This window comes from Peromyscus maniculatus, chromosome 14 (genome assembly GCF_049852395.1).
Source record: "Peromyscus maniculatus bairdii isolate BWxNUB_F1_BW_parent chromosome 14, HU_Pman_BW_mat_3.1, whole genome shotgun sequence".
NCBI lineage: Eukaryota > Metazoa > Chordata > Mammalia > Rodentia > Cricetidae > Peromyscus > Peromyscus maniculatus.
The window spans coordinates 32247-51215 of NC_134865.1; the positions used below are offsets into that span (position 1 = coordinate 32247).

The following is an 18969-nucleotide window of genomic DNA, read 5'->3' on the forward strand; positions in this document are numbered from 1 at the left end:
AGTCTGGCTAGCTCGACCAGCTGAGGTTAGTGAATTCCAGGTTCAGCATGAGGCCTGTCTCAATAAAGTGGAGAGAGATGAAGGAAGACAGTCAACATTAACTCTGGGCCTACATGTGTATTTGTGCACACACACAGACACATCACACATAAGCAAAGATAACCTGGTATGTAGCTCAGTGCTTGCTAGCATGCTTGGGGCCCTAACTGCAAACCTCAGTGTTACACACATATACACACTCCCCCACCCACCCCACCTCTTGTTTTTGAATTCTAGGCTTCTCAATGGCTCTATTCCCTAAGAGTTAAATGCCTGTTTGAAGTTCTGAAAACTTGTGTCTCACCCTACTCACCAGGGTATCTTATTCCCTTATTTAATTTCTCAGACAGTCCTTTGAATTATTACTGTCACTTTGTAGCCAAGAAAACCGGAGCAGAGGGGTATGGTCTTGTCTTTGATGGTGAGCTAGGCTTTGCAGAGATCATCTCTAGATGCAACTCTTGGCTCCTTCCCTTTATGCCTCGGGGCCTTTACCATTCAGCCTTGTAAATGCAACCACTTAAAAACAACTCATAGTTTTCAATGTTTAAGTTAAAGTTATTGCTTTAATTAATTTTTTTTTTTAAAGTAGCCCTTTTAGAGCCAGGGAGACGGCTTAGTGGATAAAGGTACTTCCTTGCTGAGTTCCCAGAACTCACATGATGGAAGAATAAATCCCTGTGGGCTGTCATGTGACCTCTACACAGGTACCGTGGCATGTGCCCACATGTACACACAATACATAATATAAAAGCTAGTCCTTTTAGCCTCTGATGAAACAGCAGTGTGTAACTATTTGAAAAAGCCCTTGACACCTTGGTTCATCCTAGCAGGTAGGAATCACCGCCTCACGGACGTGAGGATTACCACGAGCAGTCCTAATCTGGGTGACACAGGCCTGGCACATGGCAGAACTCGGCAACATCTCTGACCACCATCAGCACAAGGTTGCCTTAAATATCCTCTATTACGGGACAGGAGAACACAAAGAAAACACACAGGCACACCTTCCCAGTTCTTGCTTAACTGAGAAGTCTAATATGAAAAGACACCTGAAAGGCCAAAAGTTAACTTTATTGACTGCTGATCTTACCATGAAACACCTATAAGAAATAATTACAAAATAATGCAAGTTTTTTTTTTTTAAACATACTTTCAATATCAACCCATCATGACGATCCTTTCACAGAAAGGATTATTTACAGCTTACTTAGATATAAAGCTCACTGTTGCGAACACAAACGCAGATGATGTGGGAAGGTGACAGACACCAAATTGGTATATTACCAGCAACGGACATGTTAACAAATGCAGCAGAGTAACAGCTGTACACTTTTCTTTTCCTTTATTCTTAAAAACAATTTCCCCAATACAAAAATGTCAATTATTCAAAGTGGATTTTCACAAACATATCTGTGTACGATTCTACCACGGATCATCAGAAAGTGAAAAATGTTCCCTAGCAGGTTTTTCATCTTTGAAAAAAATCCGTAAGGCTATTCCCAAATCCAACCAAAGGAGAGTGAATGAAAAGCAACTCCACAGGCAAAACCCTGGAGACTGGATTCTGGAGCAGAGAGGGGAAAAGGTGCAGAGCATGACCTGTTCAATGAAGCGACCTTTTTATCTTTGTATCTGCAAGCAAGGCTGAGGGCTGTGGGAACACACAGCATGGCAATCTGGGCTCTCGAGGGTACAAACTTCACCAGGGTCTGGCCCCGAAGGGTCTGGCCCCGAAGGGTCTATAAAAAAAATGGTGAGATTATGTAATGATTCGTAAGCAAAAGAAGTCACTAGGTCATCCCTTCAACGTTCATCCTTCCGCAAGGAGACTGAGATACATTCTGGTATCAGAAACTTTGGTTCTTCTAAAAGCATTAGACAAAAGCAAAACAATGTCATGATCACAGGACTTTTTTTTTTCTTCTCTTGAAAGGGTCAGGTGAAGAGTTGGTGGGTGAGATTCTGTTGAAGCTGTGCCTGTACAGGAGGGCATCTGGGGGGGGCAGGATTGTGGCCCCCCTGATTCTGTAACACTGACTCCCATCCACAGGGAACACTGCTCATGTTCTGCCGTACCCTAAATCTATTTCTTCATTACTTGAAAACATAATTTTGTACAAAAATATGAGTTTCTTTAGAAAATAATACATAGTTTTTTTTTTAATAAAACCTGGCAGATAGCAAAAATGGAGTATCAAAATATGGTAAACAAATGCTGTAAAATACTAACTAAATCATTAAAAACATCCCCTAGAAAGACATTGTGCTATGAGGTTCTCTCCTGAAGTGGGAGCAACATTTTCACTGCATATCAAGTTGATAAACTCATTCTCCTGGCTTGGTTTCATTACACATTGTAACAGCAGCAGGGAAGTAACTTGTCTTAAAAATGGCCCATCCACAATCACTAATATCCTCTGTATACTTTTATTTCAAAATTAATAAAAAGACACTCTTGGATCAGTGGGCTCTAATCCTACTGTGCATTATTTCTACCTGGTAAGCTTTATAAGAAAGGATAATTTCACCTGGGCCCCACCCCCAAGAGACTGATTTAAATTGGCCTGGGGTAGGACCCAGGCTCGTTTTAAAAGCTCCCCAGATATGTCTTAGTATGCAATCAGGGTTGAGGATCTTGGCCAAAGGCACACAAGGAAAGTCGCTCTGAACTCTACATTTATCAACTGATTGTCTGGCTATTCTTTCAACAACGTGTCCTCAACATTAAACAAGGAATCTGATGTATGTAAGACATACATGGAAGTCCAGATGAAGTCATTAAGCTTTAAACACATATAAACACACATAGTCCCATGTATCTATATATGTATAACATATACATACAGTTAGGGTATCTTTTTAAAGCAGAAACCAGCATTACCATCTGTTTGCCAGCATTAAAAAAACAACAAAGAAAACACCAGCAAACTTTTTCTAAGACATTTCCATTGTTTTCAACATATACCAGCTTTGTCAACTCCACAAAACGCACCATGTCATGAACACAAGTGAATCTCAGAGCTTCCTGGAAGAACAGAACAGCGGATGTGGCACTGTCCGGGTGTGGAGGAATCCCGGCCCACGTCTCCTGGACTCTGAGTAGCGCTTCCATTACGTACTCATCTTTGGCTAGAACCACAGACTCCCATCACTTCAGCAGTGTTCATTTTGGGCCAACCTCTGTGAGGCAGCAATGGCTATGTACTGAGAATGCTTCTCCATAAAAGAAGAGAGAGCTTCCCTCCGTCCTCCCCCAAACCGTAAGCGCCCCATGCGGGAGTGGCTAAAAAAAAAAAAAAAAAAAAAAACACCTCACAAGCAAACAGAGAAGCCAGACATCTTTCATGTGATAAACATGATTTGAACTAGAAAACAAGAGATGAACACACACACACCACAACCTTAACAGTCTGGAAGCTGGGTAAGCTCTAAAGCATCCTTCCTTCCAAAGGGTCAATAAACATCGGGCACTTGTCTCCCTTTTACAGTCTGGGTATCTTCTACCTCTGCATAATACTTAAAGTGCATTGTCCCAAGGCTTTTGTTTCCATCACGGATATTATAAAGAAAGAGCTAAGTTTTGGGGGTGAAAAAAATATGGCACACATCGTATGTAAAGAACCTCGGACTCCACGGCCCCCAGCAGACAGCAGCCGCCCGCAGGGCTGCCCACAGGTGGGGCTTACACTACAAACTCTGGGACCTCGTCGTGAGTGAGGTCCAGAGAAAAGTACTTGCTGGTTCTTTTGACTGGAAAAGCATCCTGGATGTTGACGCACTGCTGAGCCAGGCAGCTGCTGCAGTAGAGGCCGTCCTCGTCCAGTTCATGGCCACACCCGAACGTGTAGCTCTGAGCAGTGTCCTGACACAGACCTGCGATGCGCAGGAAGTCTTTCTGGTACAGTCTGATGTCGTCAAGGCTCAGGCTATGTCGGTCGGTGGAAGTCTTTGGTTTTCGACATATAGTCTGCAAGATAAGGGGAGGGTGAGAGAATGAAATAATACAGACTACCCGGGAAAGTAATGTCTTTTGGCTGGCAGAGAGGGCTGCTGTAAAAATCATAAAATGCCAAGTAGTCCTTATGTGTTAGAAAGTGCGTTCCAACCCGTGGCTTCTGGGGGAAGGACCTTTCACTGAGTATTTCAATGTGCCTGTTCTGCCCAAATACTCAGCTGGTACATGCCATGTAGTGTTCCCTAGTACATACAGCCAACACAAAGACAGGCGGGCAACTGCTCCTAGCATGTGAGAAATCTAGCTATAAAGATAAAAAAAAAAAAAAAACAACGCTGCTTTTCTTTCTTCTTTCCATCAGGATAGGGCAGTTCAACTTGCTAACACCTTTCCTGCTTGGGCCTATTAATATTTTAATAAGAAATGGAAAAGTAATTATCACTCAAGAAACACATCTTGAAGAAGCAAGTTTTAAAGAGTCCAGAATATAAAGAGCTCTTGCTGCCGAAGGCTGGGAGGAAACTGGGGCCGCAGAGATGGCTTAGCCTTTAAGAGCACTGGCTGCTCTCCCCGAAAACCCGGGTTCGGTTCCCAGGGCTCAAAGCAGTGGCTCACAACCACTTGTAAACTTCAGTCCCTGGGTATCTAACACCCTCTTATGGCCTCCACGGGTAACTGAATTCATGTGCACATACATGCACATAATTAAAAGAAATAATTTTTGAAATGCAGAATTTTGAAAAGCAGCAGTCCTAGCCACTCAGAGAGGTTCTGTCCTTCCAAGTGCTACCAGTAGGTGGCGGGCTTTTTGAATTTTATCCCAAGTGGTCCTTAAAGACCACTTGAAGAGACATTAAAGATAGTAACACAAATGGGAGATGCTTACTGGGTATAAGAAACTAGGTAGTCTAAGTTTGCTGTCTGGCACCACAAGGAACAACTTGTTGGAAAAGGACACCACTTTGCTAGACACAAACCTTCCGGGAGCACGCTTTGCTAAAAAGTGGAATGGCCCCTTAAACTTCCCAGGTCTCAGAAGGACCTCAGACATGGAATTATTTATTACCACAAACTCTCAAGGCACACAAATGTCCCAGAGCTGTAGGTTTGGCATTTGCTGCTCAGCAGTGATACCTGTGGTGTCCAGGGACATCTGTGTACAGTGTACGCAGCATTTTGAGGTGACAGAGCTTGGGCTCCAACTTTCCTCGCTACACATACTGTTTAATATTGGAAACTGTAGAAAAATGTTTAATAAATGTCATTTTCGTAGTATGGCTTCTTTTATAAGAAGTACAAAAAATGGGTACCCCCCTTCAAAAAAACCCCCCAACAACGTGAGGGTAAAAAGTCCAAAGTGAGCCCCAATGCCAGAGAAAGGAAGAAAAGAAGGGGAAAAGGAGCGTATACGTATATAGTAAGTATATAGACATTTTAAGAATTGCACCAGTGGCCACAGCCGGCAGATAGTGTAACTTGCATATTTGGAAATTCAGTGAAAATGCCCTGCCACTTACCACACTCAACAACGATCTCCCCACCTGCTGAGGTGGCCAGTCAACCCTGACACACACACAAACACACACACACCCTCTTGGGTGCACACAGCTAACTAGAAGCCTGATGACCAGAGGCTCCCTCTACAACAGAGTACACAATTATCCAAATAAAACCCAAATATAAGTGGAACTAGCATGCCCGATGAAAATATTCAGAAAACAGTGAGGACGTAGGTAACTGGTCATGACTCGTTTCCTTCTGGTTGTTCTTTGCTCATGTGTATGAAGTGTAGTCCTATGTAAGCATGTGCGGTGGTCAGAATAGGAACGCCCCCCACAGGCTCATGCATTTGAATGCTTGGCCCACAGGAAGTGGCACCATTAGGAGGCGTGGCTTTGCTGGAGGAAGTGTGTCACTGTGGAGGTGGGATGTGAGGTCTCCTATGCTCAAGCCATGCCCAGTGTGGCCCATAGCTCACTTCCTGCTGCCTGCAGACCAAGGTGAACTCTCAGCTACCTCTCTAGCACCGTGTCTGCCTGCACGCTGCCATGCTTCCTGCCATGACGATAAGGGACTAAACCTCTGGACTGTAAGCCAGCCCCAGGTAAATGTTTCGTAAGAGTTGCCGTGGTCATGGTGTCTCTTCGCAGCACTAGAAACCCTAACTAGGACAGACAGCAGGTCTGTAACTCCAGTTGCTAACACAAAGGTTTCAGTGCCCCGTACCTGCGGAAGGGAGTCGGTGCTCTGGCCACGCAGCTTGACAACCGTTTCTGAAGAGCTGGAGGTGGAAGAACTGATTTCTTTCACAATTAGCCCTGAGGTGAAACAGAAAAAAAAAACAACAACAACAACAATGAGCCTCCTCCACATTTTCTGACAAGGCCAACTGTGATCGTTACTGAGGATTTTCATGGTGACTCCTCAGTGGCTCACAGCTGGTGGCACCCACTCTTTGGTAGGAAGTAGAGGGCAGGGAATAAGGGTCAGCTAGGGTGGGGAGGTCCAGGAGTAAGCTGTTTATAACATTAGATGGAGGCCTTAGGTGTAAAGAGGCCTCTTTACCTTGTCTCCATGTCTCCCTTATCCTCTCATAGTGTGGAGCACCAATATAATCTCCTAGCTTTGGCTCTATGTGGACATCAGGTGTGAGGGTGCTGGCCTCTGCAATCCGATGGGCTGGGGCTGGAACCTGCCCACATAATTAACTGGCTGTGGATCCTGGCCAGTTCTCAAGCCTCCCCACATCTCCTGAGCTTCCTTTTATAAACAATGCTACTCAACCAGCATTTGGGGATGGTTAAACAGTCATGGACAAAAAGGGTCAGGAGCTCCCACTGGCCAACAGGTCACTGGGACCACAGCCCCAACGGCAGATGCTAGCGGAAAGAGATCAAGATGGAGACGGCAGTGAGAAGGCAGCACCGGATCTCTGAGATCAGCACAGCCCTTAACCACCTCTGTGCCTCGAGGAAACCTCAATTTTCAGAACCAGGAACCTAAGGACGATGTTCTCCTTTCTGACTTTAACACGTGAGTGATGCGCTCTCCCAAACTGCTTCAGAGGCTGAAATTACCAACCCGCGCTGGGTATCGGACCAAACGCCACCGAAACACGTGAGGACCAGCAGCAGGGGCAGAGACAATGGCTTCAAGGGACAGTGCACCCCGCCACGCCAGAGAGGTTTACTCAGCCACCGCTGGCAGCCTGCAGCACCTAGGGGTGCACCTTGTACAGAGAGAGGATTCGGTAAGCAGATAAACTGAAATGTGAACTGTGAAGCCATTCCTGGCTTACACACGGGTGCTTTAGAACTCTCGGGGGATGCTCCTGCTTGGGATGGTAGTGTGACCCCTTGAATAGATCCCACAGGACTGAAGGGCGCGTGCACTGTTGGGCATGTGGTATGGTTCTGTGTGGGCTCTCTGGCAACGTCCTTGGCTCCTGGGCCTGGGGACGCTCTCCTCCAAGCTCATATCCACCACTGAAGAAGGCAGAGTCCAGCATGGCTGTCTTCATCAGTGCTCAGTCTGACATCAGAGACCAAAAGCAACGCTCATGTGGCAGAGAAACTGGAAAACTGGGGTGATGCAAGGCAGAAACGGAAAGCATGCACGGCCCCCTCAAAGTCACATTTTTTTTTTATGTGTTCTATATAAACAGTTTCAGTTAGCTCATTTTTTTTTTTTTTTTTTTTTTTTTTTACATAAGTTGTATTTTCCTTGCCTGGCTTTTGAATTCTGTCGAGTATCCTTTAAAAAGTCTCATAAAGGCTGTCTAATGTTCCAGTGTCTAGTGATTGGACAATTCAACTTTTCGCTGTTTTCTTTTTCACTATTAAAAACATATAAAAAGGTATATTAAATAGTAAGTCATCCTATTTAAATTTTATTTCTATTCAAAATTACAAAATTGATAATCTCATGAAAACTGAATGCAGAAACATATAAATAGGAAGCACTTGCCAGTGGCCCATGTATTCTACTTTCATGGACATTTTGGTGTATACCACTTCAAATCAGTTTCTTTTTACAAACATAAATATGTAGCGCTTCCCATGCACTTATCATATGCATAGAGTTGAGGATTTACCTTTAATATATAAAGAGAAAATTCAATATAATAAAGAGAATTGTTCTTGATTATATATACATCAAGGCTGGTCGAGCATCAGGAATCTCCACTGCTGCCACGGTTTAGGCTCACCACATGCGGCTGGGCTGGGTGAGCATATGGAATTCTGCCATGAACTGTTCCTTGGGCTCTTGTACAGTAAGAGGGAGGATGGCAGCGATCGGGTGTCTGTCTATTTCCCCTCGAACAGCTGGTATCAGCCACTCGGAGAGGTGGAGAAACCTCTACTTAAAGTGGCTGGAGAGTAAGCATCCAGGGCCCTTTCACAGTGCTGGCTCCCTAAGTCTTAAGCCCAAGGACAGAGGAGACTGATCCATGACATGTGATAGAGGCACACAGAGGTTTAAAACAACCTCACACTGCTGACTTCAGATGGTGGAAACGTGCATCACAGAACAGTCTATAACCCCAGTGTCAAGTTACAGTGAAGGCATGTTTTCTAGAATTCATGCAAGTATGCAATTTAAGAATGTCTACCTCTGTGAGTTCGAGGCCAGCCTGGTCTACAAAGCTAGTTTCAGGACAGCCTGGGCTACACGGAGTAACTCTGTCTCAAAAAACTCAAACAAAGAAAAAAAACCCAAACCAAACAAAGCAAACCAAATCAAACAACAACAACAAAGAAAGACTGTCTATCTAAAAATCAGATTCTTCTATCCATGTAATAGAGTGGTGACCTGACGTCTGTTTCTAGCCATGAGCACTTGTCTCTTTAATCTCTTGATTTTTCTCATGTCCAAAAGGGAAAGGGCCAGACTGCAGGGTCTCCAAGGCTCCTTCCAAGGCCATGTGGTTCTCTAATTCTCAGCAAGGGAGCGAGGTGGGGGAAAGAAAGAAAAGCCAGCCAGCCAGCCAGCAGCACAGCGTGGTCCACAGCCTGGGTAAAAGATGCTAATGTTCCTTCCTGGTGCACACACCCCCTTCCACTCTTACACAGAAGGCACTTGGCCCTCTGATCAAGTGACCTGAAGTGGCTTTTTCTCCCTGGTTGACCGGGCGTCCCCACCACCCTCCTATTCTCAGAGGCACATGCTTGTGGGCTTCTGGAGGGAACAGCTTGCTTCGAGAGCTCACCGGAGTGCCCGTTCAGCTTCCTTGACAGGAGCATGTCCTCTGTGATGTAGATGCATACGTCGGGGCTGACTTCCAGCGACTCTTCTGTCATTGGCTCCAGGTCTCTGGGGTCATCGACCAACATCTCTATTTCTGACACAGAAGTAGGGAAGAAGACATTTAATGACCCCAAGGAAGAAGAAGCCACATTGTACTGTGAGGCCAGCCAGGTAAATGTGTGCATTTGAGACTAAACACAATTCTGCAGTAGGAAAGTCTAGGGACACTCTCAGGATGATGTGCCCCTTTTGAAGGATTGCTGATACTGCCAAAACTCTGGTGCCATGATTTGCTGTCAATTACTCCACTCTTTAAGGAAGAGGAGAAGCCGCAATGGCCTGGGGCTAACTGACACTGATGGGTCATTAGCACCCATCAATAATTTTGCTTTGTTTTGTTTTTTCCAGATCTTGTGTGAAATAGAAACAAACTCAAAAGAAGCACCCAAATGCTAAATCTGGCTGGCACAGGCTAGGATCTGAGGCTTTCTCTCAACAGAGAGTCATTTCCTAGCGGCCAGGTTCTATGTTTCTTTTCTACTCCCTACAGTCCTGGTGACCCGGGGGACACTCAAGGAAACACTGTGGGAGTTCACGGTATATACTGGATGCATTTGTTTTTTTAAAGGAAGAGGAACACAAGACACAAGGGCCACAGGACTTCTGTCCCCTCTACGTCACACAATCTGCCAACCCCGAGGCTGCAAAGGTCCTTGACAGACGCAGGCGACTTGATCAGGCCACTGGGGAGATGGCAAGACTTCTCCATCACCATTATCAGCCACTAACCAGATACCCAGTCTACGGGACCCACATGGGAAAGCTGCCCGACAGACGTTACCATCATCCTGCGAGTCTTCTTCCAGGCGCTCTTTGCCGCCGCTCTCCACTCCTGAGGTGTGCGAGCTGCCGTGGCTGGTCATGGAGCTGCAGGTCTTCAGCTTGCGGTGCATGGCGCTGCCTGAACAGCTGTCTTCCGGGCCTGGGTCCCGGGGCTTAGTGTCTGCCTCGATGCCCGAGGTGTGCGAGCTGCTGTGGCTGGCCGTGGAGTGGCGGGATAAGCGCTTATGCTTCACGCTGCCCGCGCTGCTCCCACTGGCGCGTGACCGCTTTTCCAGCTGGTCCATGTCAAGGTCCAGGTTGTCGCTGATGTAGGATTCCCGGTACTGCTTTTTCTCTGTGGGGGAGAAAGTAGGTCAACAGCGCATACTCAACCAAGGCAGAAGAACAGGAGGGTGTCAGGCTGAGATCAACAGCAGTCTCTCTCAATCTAGCGACTGAGGGATTCTGGGAACCGGGGCTTGACGTAGGAACACTACCCAAGGCATACACATCGGCGCAGCAATCCCTTGGGAGGACTTTAAAATGGCCAGTTATGAAGCTCCAAATACCAGAGAAGTGGGCTCTTCGGAGTGTCATGGCAGGCCAGTTACTTCCTGTCTGCACACTGCTACCATTCCACAGTGAAATAAGTTCAGTGACTGAGAACACCTGGTGGAGCCGTGTGACGTTGCCACGACAACCACTGTGGGATTTTGCAAAGCTGGCAGATGACAGCACGTTAAATATCAAAACCTGGTCCTCCACAAGTGATTCTAGAAACATTCGATGAACAGTTACTCAACATGCTGACTGCTGTTCATTTTGTGTGTCCATTTCCTCGATCCCATTACCTTCAGCTACCAACAAGACAAAGATATTCAGACCATTTCCTACGAAGATTCTAAAACCTAGCTTCTCAAGTAATTCAAGACTGGCTTTTTCCAGCTCGGCCAAAAAGTGAGGCGTTACCCACCACGGTCATCACTAATGGTTTGGTGCCCCCCCCCCCCGCCAGGCGGTCTCTGATCGGACAGACTGGTGGTGTTGGTTGATGGGGTCAAAGACAGACACTGGGAAGTCAGGCTTTAGGAAGTTCTCTCAGCAGACACTAAGTTAAACACACATGGAGTTACAGAGCCACCGCTGAACTAAGGGCTGGTGCTCACGGCAGAATTCTTCGGTTTCAGGTGAGAAAAATGTAAAAGGAACAGTCTAGCTTCCTTGTCTTAATACTGATGAGAAAGAAACACAGTAGAGCAATGTTAAGGACAGAGTACATTCGGGCAACATTAAATTGATAGGGTTTTGGACCAGCAGAAAATTGGGATCTCGGGGGGCCTGTTAATGGACATGCTTGCCTTGCTTCTTGGCTAAGTGGAAACACTTGCAGGCCTTTAGTCTGCACAAAGCCCTGACCTGCAACCCCACCAGCTCTCTGGAGGAAATGGGTGGCAGGAGAAAGCAAGGAGGCCTGGGGGACGCAGATCATGCCCCCTTGCCCCCTCCTGATCACGAGAGCCCACGGCCAGATCATCAGAGACCAAGACTTCTACAGAGTGAGCCTGGAGAACAGAAGTTTGCGAACTATATTTTGAAATATAACCTGGGACCTAAGAATCTGTTCTAGTAACTGTAGGGGATGCTTTTTTGTTTGTGTTTTCAAGACAGGGTTTCTCTGTGTAGCAGCTCTGGCTGTCCTGGAACTCACTCTGTAGACTAGGCTGGCCTCTGCCTCCCAAGTACTGGGATCAAAGGTGTGGACTGCCTCGCTCGATGATGCTTTTAATGACACAAGGCAAACTTTCCTCCTCTCAACCCCATGGAAGTATTCTCGTGAGCATTTCTATAAAAATGGTGAAACAGCAGCATCTTCAAAAGGTATGAAGAAATGAAATTGAAGAATACCCCTTCTTTTATGCTTAACTAAATGCCAAAAGGGGCTTTTCTGGTTAAAATGATGGAACCCTTACATGTGGATTGGTGAATCTGCATCAGAGCTAGCTCACAGAAACTCGGTATGAGGATTTCTTCAGGTCTGAAGGACCTCCAAGTAGGAAAAATAAACAAACAAAAGGGCATCTTTTTTGTAAGAATAATACCCCCATTATTTATTTAAACTCAACCAAATAAAAGATGCAACACACACCCTCATCACTTCTCCACCCCCATTATGCTCTGAATGTCCCCTCTCAGACTCAGGTTGACATTTCCTTAGTGTTGTGACAGTGTAAGATGTGGGGGTGTTCTGAGGTGAGTTGGTCTTGAGAGCCCTGCCCTTATTCATGGACAAATGTTACTATGGGAGTCTCCTCTGGTCCCTGTGCCTGCTCCTTGCTCTTCCAGATGATGCACCAGAAGTCCCTGCTAGACGCCCAGCCTTGTTTTGGACTTTCCAGACATTCTCTATGCATCGCCAGCCTGGGGTGCTCTGTTCCAGCAGCAGGGCGGACTGAGACATTTGCTCACTTAAGCGCCAACACATCAAGGGGATGGTGCCCTGGCCTCCGAGAGCTCAGCATCCTTTGCAACCCTCCCTCATCTCTGCAGAGGAGAGGCACCAACCCTATTGGCCTCTCCAGGGTCCCCTCAAGGTCTTCTGAATTTCTACAATGCCTTGGGCTGAGAACTGAGGCCATAAATAAACCTCTCTTGAGGTGCCACAGTGGCCACTTAGGAGTGTGGCAGATTTGGGAGATCACGGGCTCTACAACCAGGTGGGCCACCTGCTCTCACAGGCTCCTCCTTGGTGCTTTTGTCCCTAAGATTCCTAAGTCTCTAAGAGTGGGTCCCTAAGATTCATGCCAGCCCAGGTGACATATGTGTGAGGCTGATGGGAGAAGGGCAGCCTGCACCAGTAGCCAGTACACCGCATGGTGCCACAGGAGAGTCACAGTGGCAGATGGCAGGGAGTGATTCATGGTCTCACCACTGTAGACGTAAGGAATTTTCGCACACATCTGGTCACATCTGGCTTTAGAGAAAGTGATCAGATGCAAGTCTTCTTTAAGGCTGCTTTGTGAGAGGGAGGACAGGTCCTTGTTCCTTTCCACAGGAGCACTGGGGTCAGCACATACATTGTTTAATATATAGACCCACAGCATGAACCACTGTGTCCTGAGGCCCAGGCAGGCATTCCATTTCGAATCTGTGTGACACTGACCACAATCGGGATGAGAAGGGGGTGTTTACTAACCAGAGGAGCCCCAGGGCCCATAACTGATGACAAGCTGTTAACAGAGGTCTGCCACCAGAGGCCCCGACACTGCCTCCTTCCTCACTCAGCTCATTCTCTCCTCAGGAACAGTGCTAGGACCTCAAACAAACTGTTCGGGTCCACTACATCTCCACGAAGCCACCACAGGGCTGTGGGCAAAGTCCGTGGGCAGAAAAGGCCTTCTCCATTTCTACTATTACAGTGTCATCCTGAGGGTCTCCCTGCTGTCAATCAGAGGAGCTGTGACTTATCTTCACTGTCACATGGGCCTAAGGAAGGCATCACACTGGCCTGGGGCGCTCAGCTCTCTGATGCAGAAGGGTTCCGCCCTAGTCCTTTGCAAGCTTTTCAAGTGAGGGGCCAAACAGACGAGGCTGGGGCGCTGTCTCAGTCAGAGGGCCTCCTGGACTGAGACATGGACGGAACTGAGCTCGGAATTTCCAGTCTCTGTCTCTAAAGATCCCATTCTGGAGGTGCTTAAACATTCCTGTTCCTGGCAGGGAGAGGAAGAGGCCAGCGGGGGACCCACAGCATCCCCCGACCCATCCCACCTTCGTTCTCCTCCACCTTCCGGAGGTGGCGCAGGACAGGCTGCAGGTTCATGTACAGGCGGTGGCTGTTGCTCAAGAGCTGCAGGAGATGCCGAGAGCGGGTGGGGCAGCCCGTGTAGTAGACCAGCTTCCTGGCCGAGGGGAGGCCATCTGGCAGAATCTCAAACTTCTTGCCCTGTGGAGGAAAAGTGCAAATGGAATCATGGCAGAAAAAAAAAAAATCTCCAAACTGCCAAAGTCCCCTTCATTTTTAAATTAAGATTCTCTGAGGGACAAATCATTATTTTCCTCTCCCCTTCAGAGCTGTCGAAGGACAGAGAATACCAAACTCAGGGAGGGCTGCGTTCATGTTCTTTGGCCCAGTACAAGAGACCCCTTCAGATGCAACCCCAACACTTTAATGTAGCAAATGAAGCAGGTGGAGATGGAGCAAAGCATCAGGGGACTGTGTGGTAGAATATTATTTTAAGGTGTGTGACTTTTGTTTATGTTGCATTTGTTTAACTCTGTGAAGCTGTGTTACTGTGCCTGTCTAAAACACCTGATTGGTCTAATAAAGAGCTGAACGGCCAATAGCAAGGCAGGAGAAAGAATAGGCAGGGCTGGCAGGCAGAGAGAATTAATAGAAGGAGAGTTCTGGGAGGAGAAGGAGGAGCAAGAGAACAAGGAGAAGAGGACATCAGGGTCCAGCCACCCAGCTACACAGCCAACCATGGAGAAAGAGTGAAAGTGAGGTTACCAAAGTAAGAAAAGATAACAGCCCAGAGGCAAAAGATAGATGGGATAATTTAAGGAAAGCTGCTAGAAACAAGCCAAGCTAAGGCCGGGCATTCATAATTAAGAATAAGCCTCTGTGTGTGATTTATGTGGGAGCTGGGTGGCAGGCCACCAAAGAGACAAAGAGTAAGAAAACCACCACCACCAGAAAGGACTCTAACTCACATGGAGACTGTGTTATGTTTTTAAAGCACTGGCTCTTGAATGACCCCAACGCTGGGGCAGCAATAACTGACTCCCAGTGAGCACCACACATGCAACAATTCATGGAACTCTCACAAGATGTCGGTAGTGAAGAGCACAGGCTACTCCCATCTCAGAAGGAAACCAAGGCAGAGAGAAACTGAGTGTCACTTGCTCAAGATCTCACCGATAGGCAGGGCCGGGAAACTTTTGAAATGGATTCCTGGTGTCCATGCCGAATCAAAAAAACATCTAGGGAAGGGTGGTGTGGTGAGACTTTCAGGAAGTCTAAAGTTCCCTAAAGGGTCTTCATTTCATCAATGCATTTTATCACTACTGATTCTGGCCATGAAGGAGGTGAATGGGGTTATGATTTTCAAACAGTTCTGGAAAAGGGCCAGACCGCGAGAGCACCAGGGCGGAGTGGGCAGAGCAAGCTCCACTTAACGTGAGTGAGGCCAGGGCAGACAGCGCTCAAGGAATTAAGGCAATGCAGAGTCAGACTGGCAGGGCTGCGAGGCTCCAAAGGCAAGATGGCCCTCTATCGTCTAGGCCTTCTGGTCTACCCAACTTTAGCTACAGCTTTTCCTGGTCGACTTTTCTCAATTGCTTCAGAACTCAGTAGAATCATGGATTTTGACCTCCACACAGACACACACAATAGAAACTGTAATTCTTGGAAGGCTACCGCACAGTGAACGTGGCTGGCAGAGTAGAGACATGGCGAAGAGTCAAGAATTTGTTCTCACAGAACTTAGTATCATCTCAGAGCTTTCCCCCATTGCTTATGGCGGACTATCGAAAACGAGGGGCTGAACTGTGAAATCGGCTGGCATTAATGGAAACACCTTTGTAAATTTCACTTTGCATTCTTCACTGGAACGAGGTGACTTCCTAGGCCAACAGTCAGCGCACACACTGAGTCACTTACTCCGCGTGCCAACAATGCCTCTACTGTGGATTTTTAAACGCAATCCTATCTGGTGGATTCACCTTGTGTTTTTCCCTTCACTTTCTCCTGCAATCCAGGTTACTTACAGCAGTGGCAGACACTGGACACACATTAAATTCTTTGATTTTAATTTACTTTTGTGGGGCCCAGGGATTCAATTCCAGTTGTTAAACTTGGCTGCAGCCCTCTGTGCTGAGGCATTTCACCCAGCCCCAGCTTTGATTTTAACGACAAAACAAACAACCATCCTTGACCCCACTCAAAAAAACAGAACAAAGCAAGATTCCTTTTGCTCTTAGTCACAATATTTTTCACAACGAAACCCCCCAAATTCTCTAAATCAGCCTGTAAGGCTTATTTGCTCTTCCTCACCCCTGTTTTCTGAGTTATTTTACACTTACCACAAACACCAACTTCCCAACATTTGTCCAGGGGAAATCGAACAGCAATTGTTTCTCTTCTTCTAGATTCTGTAGAAAGAATTTCAGCATAGAAGGAGTTAAGAGGAATCACGACAGATATCCTAAAACTGTCTTCTTACTTCGGAGTAAACCATGGTTCAGTAATTAAAAATCGGAAAGGGTCCTCAGCCCTCTCTGGAGGGGGGCAGACGGTAATTAAGTTGATCAACAAAACCCCACAGCTCCCGTGGACTGCGTTCGCTGGCTCTCCAAAGGCAACTTTCCCTAGGGTCTAATCCTGCATTTAAACAGGAAGTCTAAAAGACTCACAGACACTCAGCAACCAAGGGACTGAGAGTTCCATAGTTGGATATTCTGCCTGGATCAAAGATAAGACATCTTTCTGTCTTCTTCGAAGGGAGCTACTTCCTCCCAGTCCCCGATGTAAGCCTAAAGGGAGACACTGCTCTACCTGTGGAAGGGGGACAGTCCCCACCCACTTATAGGACACCGTGTGTTAGAAAACTGTAACCGTCACGAAGCACTGGGTAGGTAGGAGGTTTCTATGGTGGGAAAGAGGAACACTGATAATCCACGAGACCCAAGGAGCCAAGTCTGGACAGTGAGGCTCGGGAGTGCCTGACTGGACTGATCTTCCTCCATCCATGGCTGACATCACCCACCTCTGTGCCGACAGACAGACAGGAAGTGAGGCTGAGCCCGCGGCAGGGTCACACAGGCATTCTCTGTAGTAAGACCTGCTCAACACCATTTGATATTCCCCGCCCCCCACCCCATTTACAAACCTGGAAAATCTGTATTCCCCGCATGGTCAGTCCCAGGGTCAGCGAAGCTTCAACTTCCCTTTTATCCTGAAGGGATACAATTCTATGAAAAACCATTTTTCCTTGTATAATAGACAACTGAGCCATTAAGAAACAAAAGACACATTTCAGAATTAGGTTTTTTCTTTTTGTTTTCTTAACCTAAAATAACTGCTCAAATCTTTCGGCATCCTTGGTTTCCTGCAAGGCTCCAGAATATCATGAGCATTTATTAAACCAATTATTCTCTTTATTTTCTGACTCCTTCGGTTTCCAGGTTTTAGTGTTCAGCACTGTACACACAACTTCCACTTCTGAGACTATTCTAAACGCTCCTGGCACTAAGAACTCCAGCAGCAGCAGCAAGGCATTTCTTACTGTCTTCCCACCCACTGACCATTTCCCCTTCTCTTTGTGCTTACGTACTGTGTGGATGCTGGCCTACGGATGCAGTGGTCTAGTTCCAGTCTAAGACACACTGACAGGCTGGCAGGCTTCAAACCAGGGAACTCCCCCGGCGCCCCACCTATCCCTGATGCCGAAAGGAGAGACACGTGACCAAACACTTAAGGCTCTCCCGAAGAAGCTTTATATTGTTAACTCGCAAATACTTGCTGACAGGATACACATTCTACTATTATGTGTCTATGTATCTAAACTGTAAAACTTAAGCCATTTTAACTATAAGGAAAAGAATGCTACACTTAAAAATGTGCTCAGCTTGGGCAAATCTTTAAGGACTTATGTGTAATGAGTAGGCACGACACTTTGAAATTTACAAGAAATCTCAAAACAATAAGTGAGTATTATCGAATCTTTATTACGTTTAAAAGCGGTTTTGGATTTCTTTCATGTGCATGGGTGTTTTGCCTGGGTGTATGTATGTGCACCCCACATGTACCCAGGTCTGGCCGAGCTGAAAGGGGCTGCTGGATGCCCCGGAACTGAAGTTAGGGAGGGTTGTAACCACTACGTGGGGGGTCGGCATCTAACCCAGGTCTTCTGAAAGAGCAACGAGTGCTCCAAACCACTGAGCCACCTCTCCGGCCCCCTAGGTCTTCACTAAGTTTAAGGCCAGTTTTCTCAGAACACAGGGAGAAGTATTAGAAAACACGCTCTTTCCTGGAATAGAAAAGCTGGCCTGTTACTAGCCTGGATGATTTCTTCCCAGCTAATTCGTTCTCATGTCAATAAAGGCATATGCAGTGCCAGGTTCACACGCCTGCCCCATCAGCACACCAGCTCAGGTCGGTTTCCCTCCCCAAGCTGTGGCACGCTTTCTGAAATAAGGCGGGGTCCAAAACAGCCACACAGCCGTTTCCTTCAGAGAGTTCTCTGGTCTGCCTTTTCCCTTTTTATAAGCTGCCCCCTACTGAAGGAGACTGAATGGATGCCATGTGAATTCTCCAAACAGGAGGTGTCCATCAGGTAGCAAGCAGTATCTCCTCCACTCACTTCAGTGACGGCTCTCTATTGAATGTCTTTTTAAAACAGACAAGGCATTTTCTATGTAACACAGAACCATATCAACTTTACTGAAAGACTAATTCCTTCTCGGGCTTCTTTAAACTGGCCAGCTTCCCCAGCGAATAAGACAAAAAGCAATGTCACTTTCTGAACACCTGCTAATGTCATAGGTGTCCTGCTATTTCAGGCCTGTTACTGCATGGGCCCCTCTGGCCTTCACAGGACACAGCATCATTCTTAGTCAACAGATGGCCCGTGACCAGTGCAGCTGCCCAGGATCCCCAGGGCCTCTAACTGAGATCTCACTCCAAGGCCACAGTCTGTCCAAAATACCATTTATATTTCTAATGTACTTCAAAGTATGAACGGATTGTCTCAAATGCCACTTCCTGCAATTTTCTCACGTAAAGCGAGGTGTCACAAAGACATCTTAGGAAAAGCAAGTCAACCCTTTAGGAATTTAGACAGATCTCAGGGAACTCCGTATGCCTTCCTAGGATGGTGAGGTATTAACTGTGAGAGCCAGAGCAACGG

The 18969-nt window shown here is 46.7% G+C and overlaps 1 protein-coding gene across 5 annotated transcripts in view; it reads right to left on the reverse strand.

The window, feature by feature from the left end:
• Positions 1-1092: 1092 nt before the first annotated feature.
• Frmd6 (FERM domain containing 6) overlaps positions 1093-18969 on the reverse strand; it is a 96145-nt gene continuing 78268 nt past the window's right edge. For all 5 annotated transcript variants that reach the window (XM_076550541.1, XM_016003913.3, XM_076550540.1 and 2 more), the window contains exons 8-14: positions 16951-17016; positions 16145-16213; positions 13832-14006; positions 10086-10421; positions 9207-9338; positions 6224-6315; positions 1093-4009 (exon numbers count right to left, since the gene is read on the reverse strand). In XM_076550541.1, the coding sequence (XP_076406656.1) occupies positions 3725-4009; positions 6224-6315; positions 9207-9338; positions 10086-10421; positions 13832-14006; positions 16145-16213; positions 16951-17016 (1155 nt within the window). In that variant the 3' untranslated portion in view covers positions 1093-3724. The remainder of the gene's footprint in view (positions 4010-6223; positions 6316-9206; positions 9339-10085; positions 10422-13831; positions 14007-16144; positions 16214-16950; positions 17017-18969) is intronic.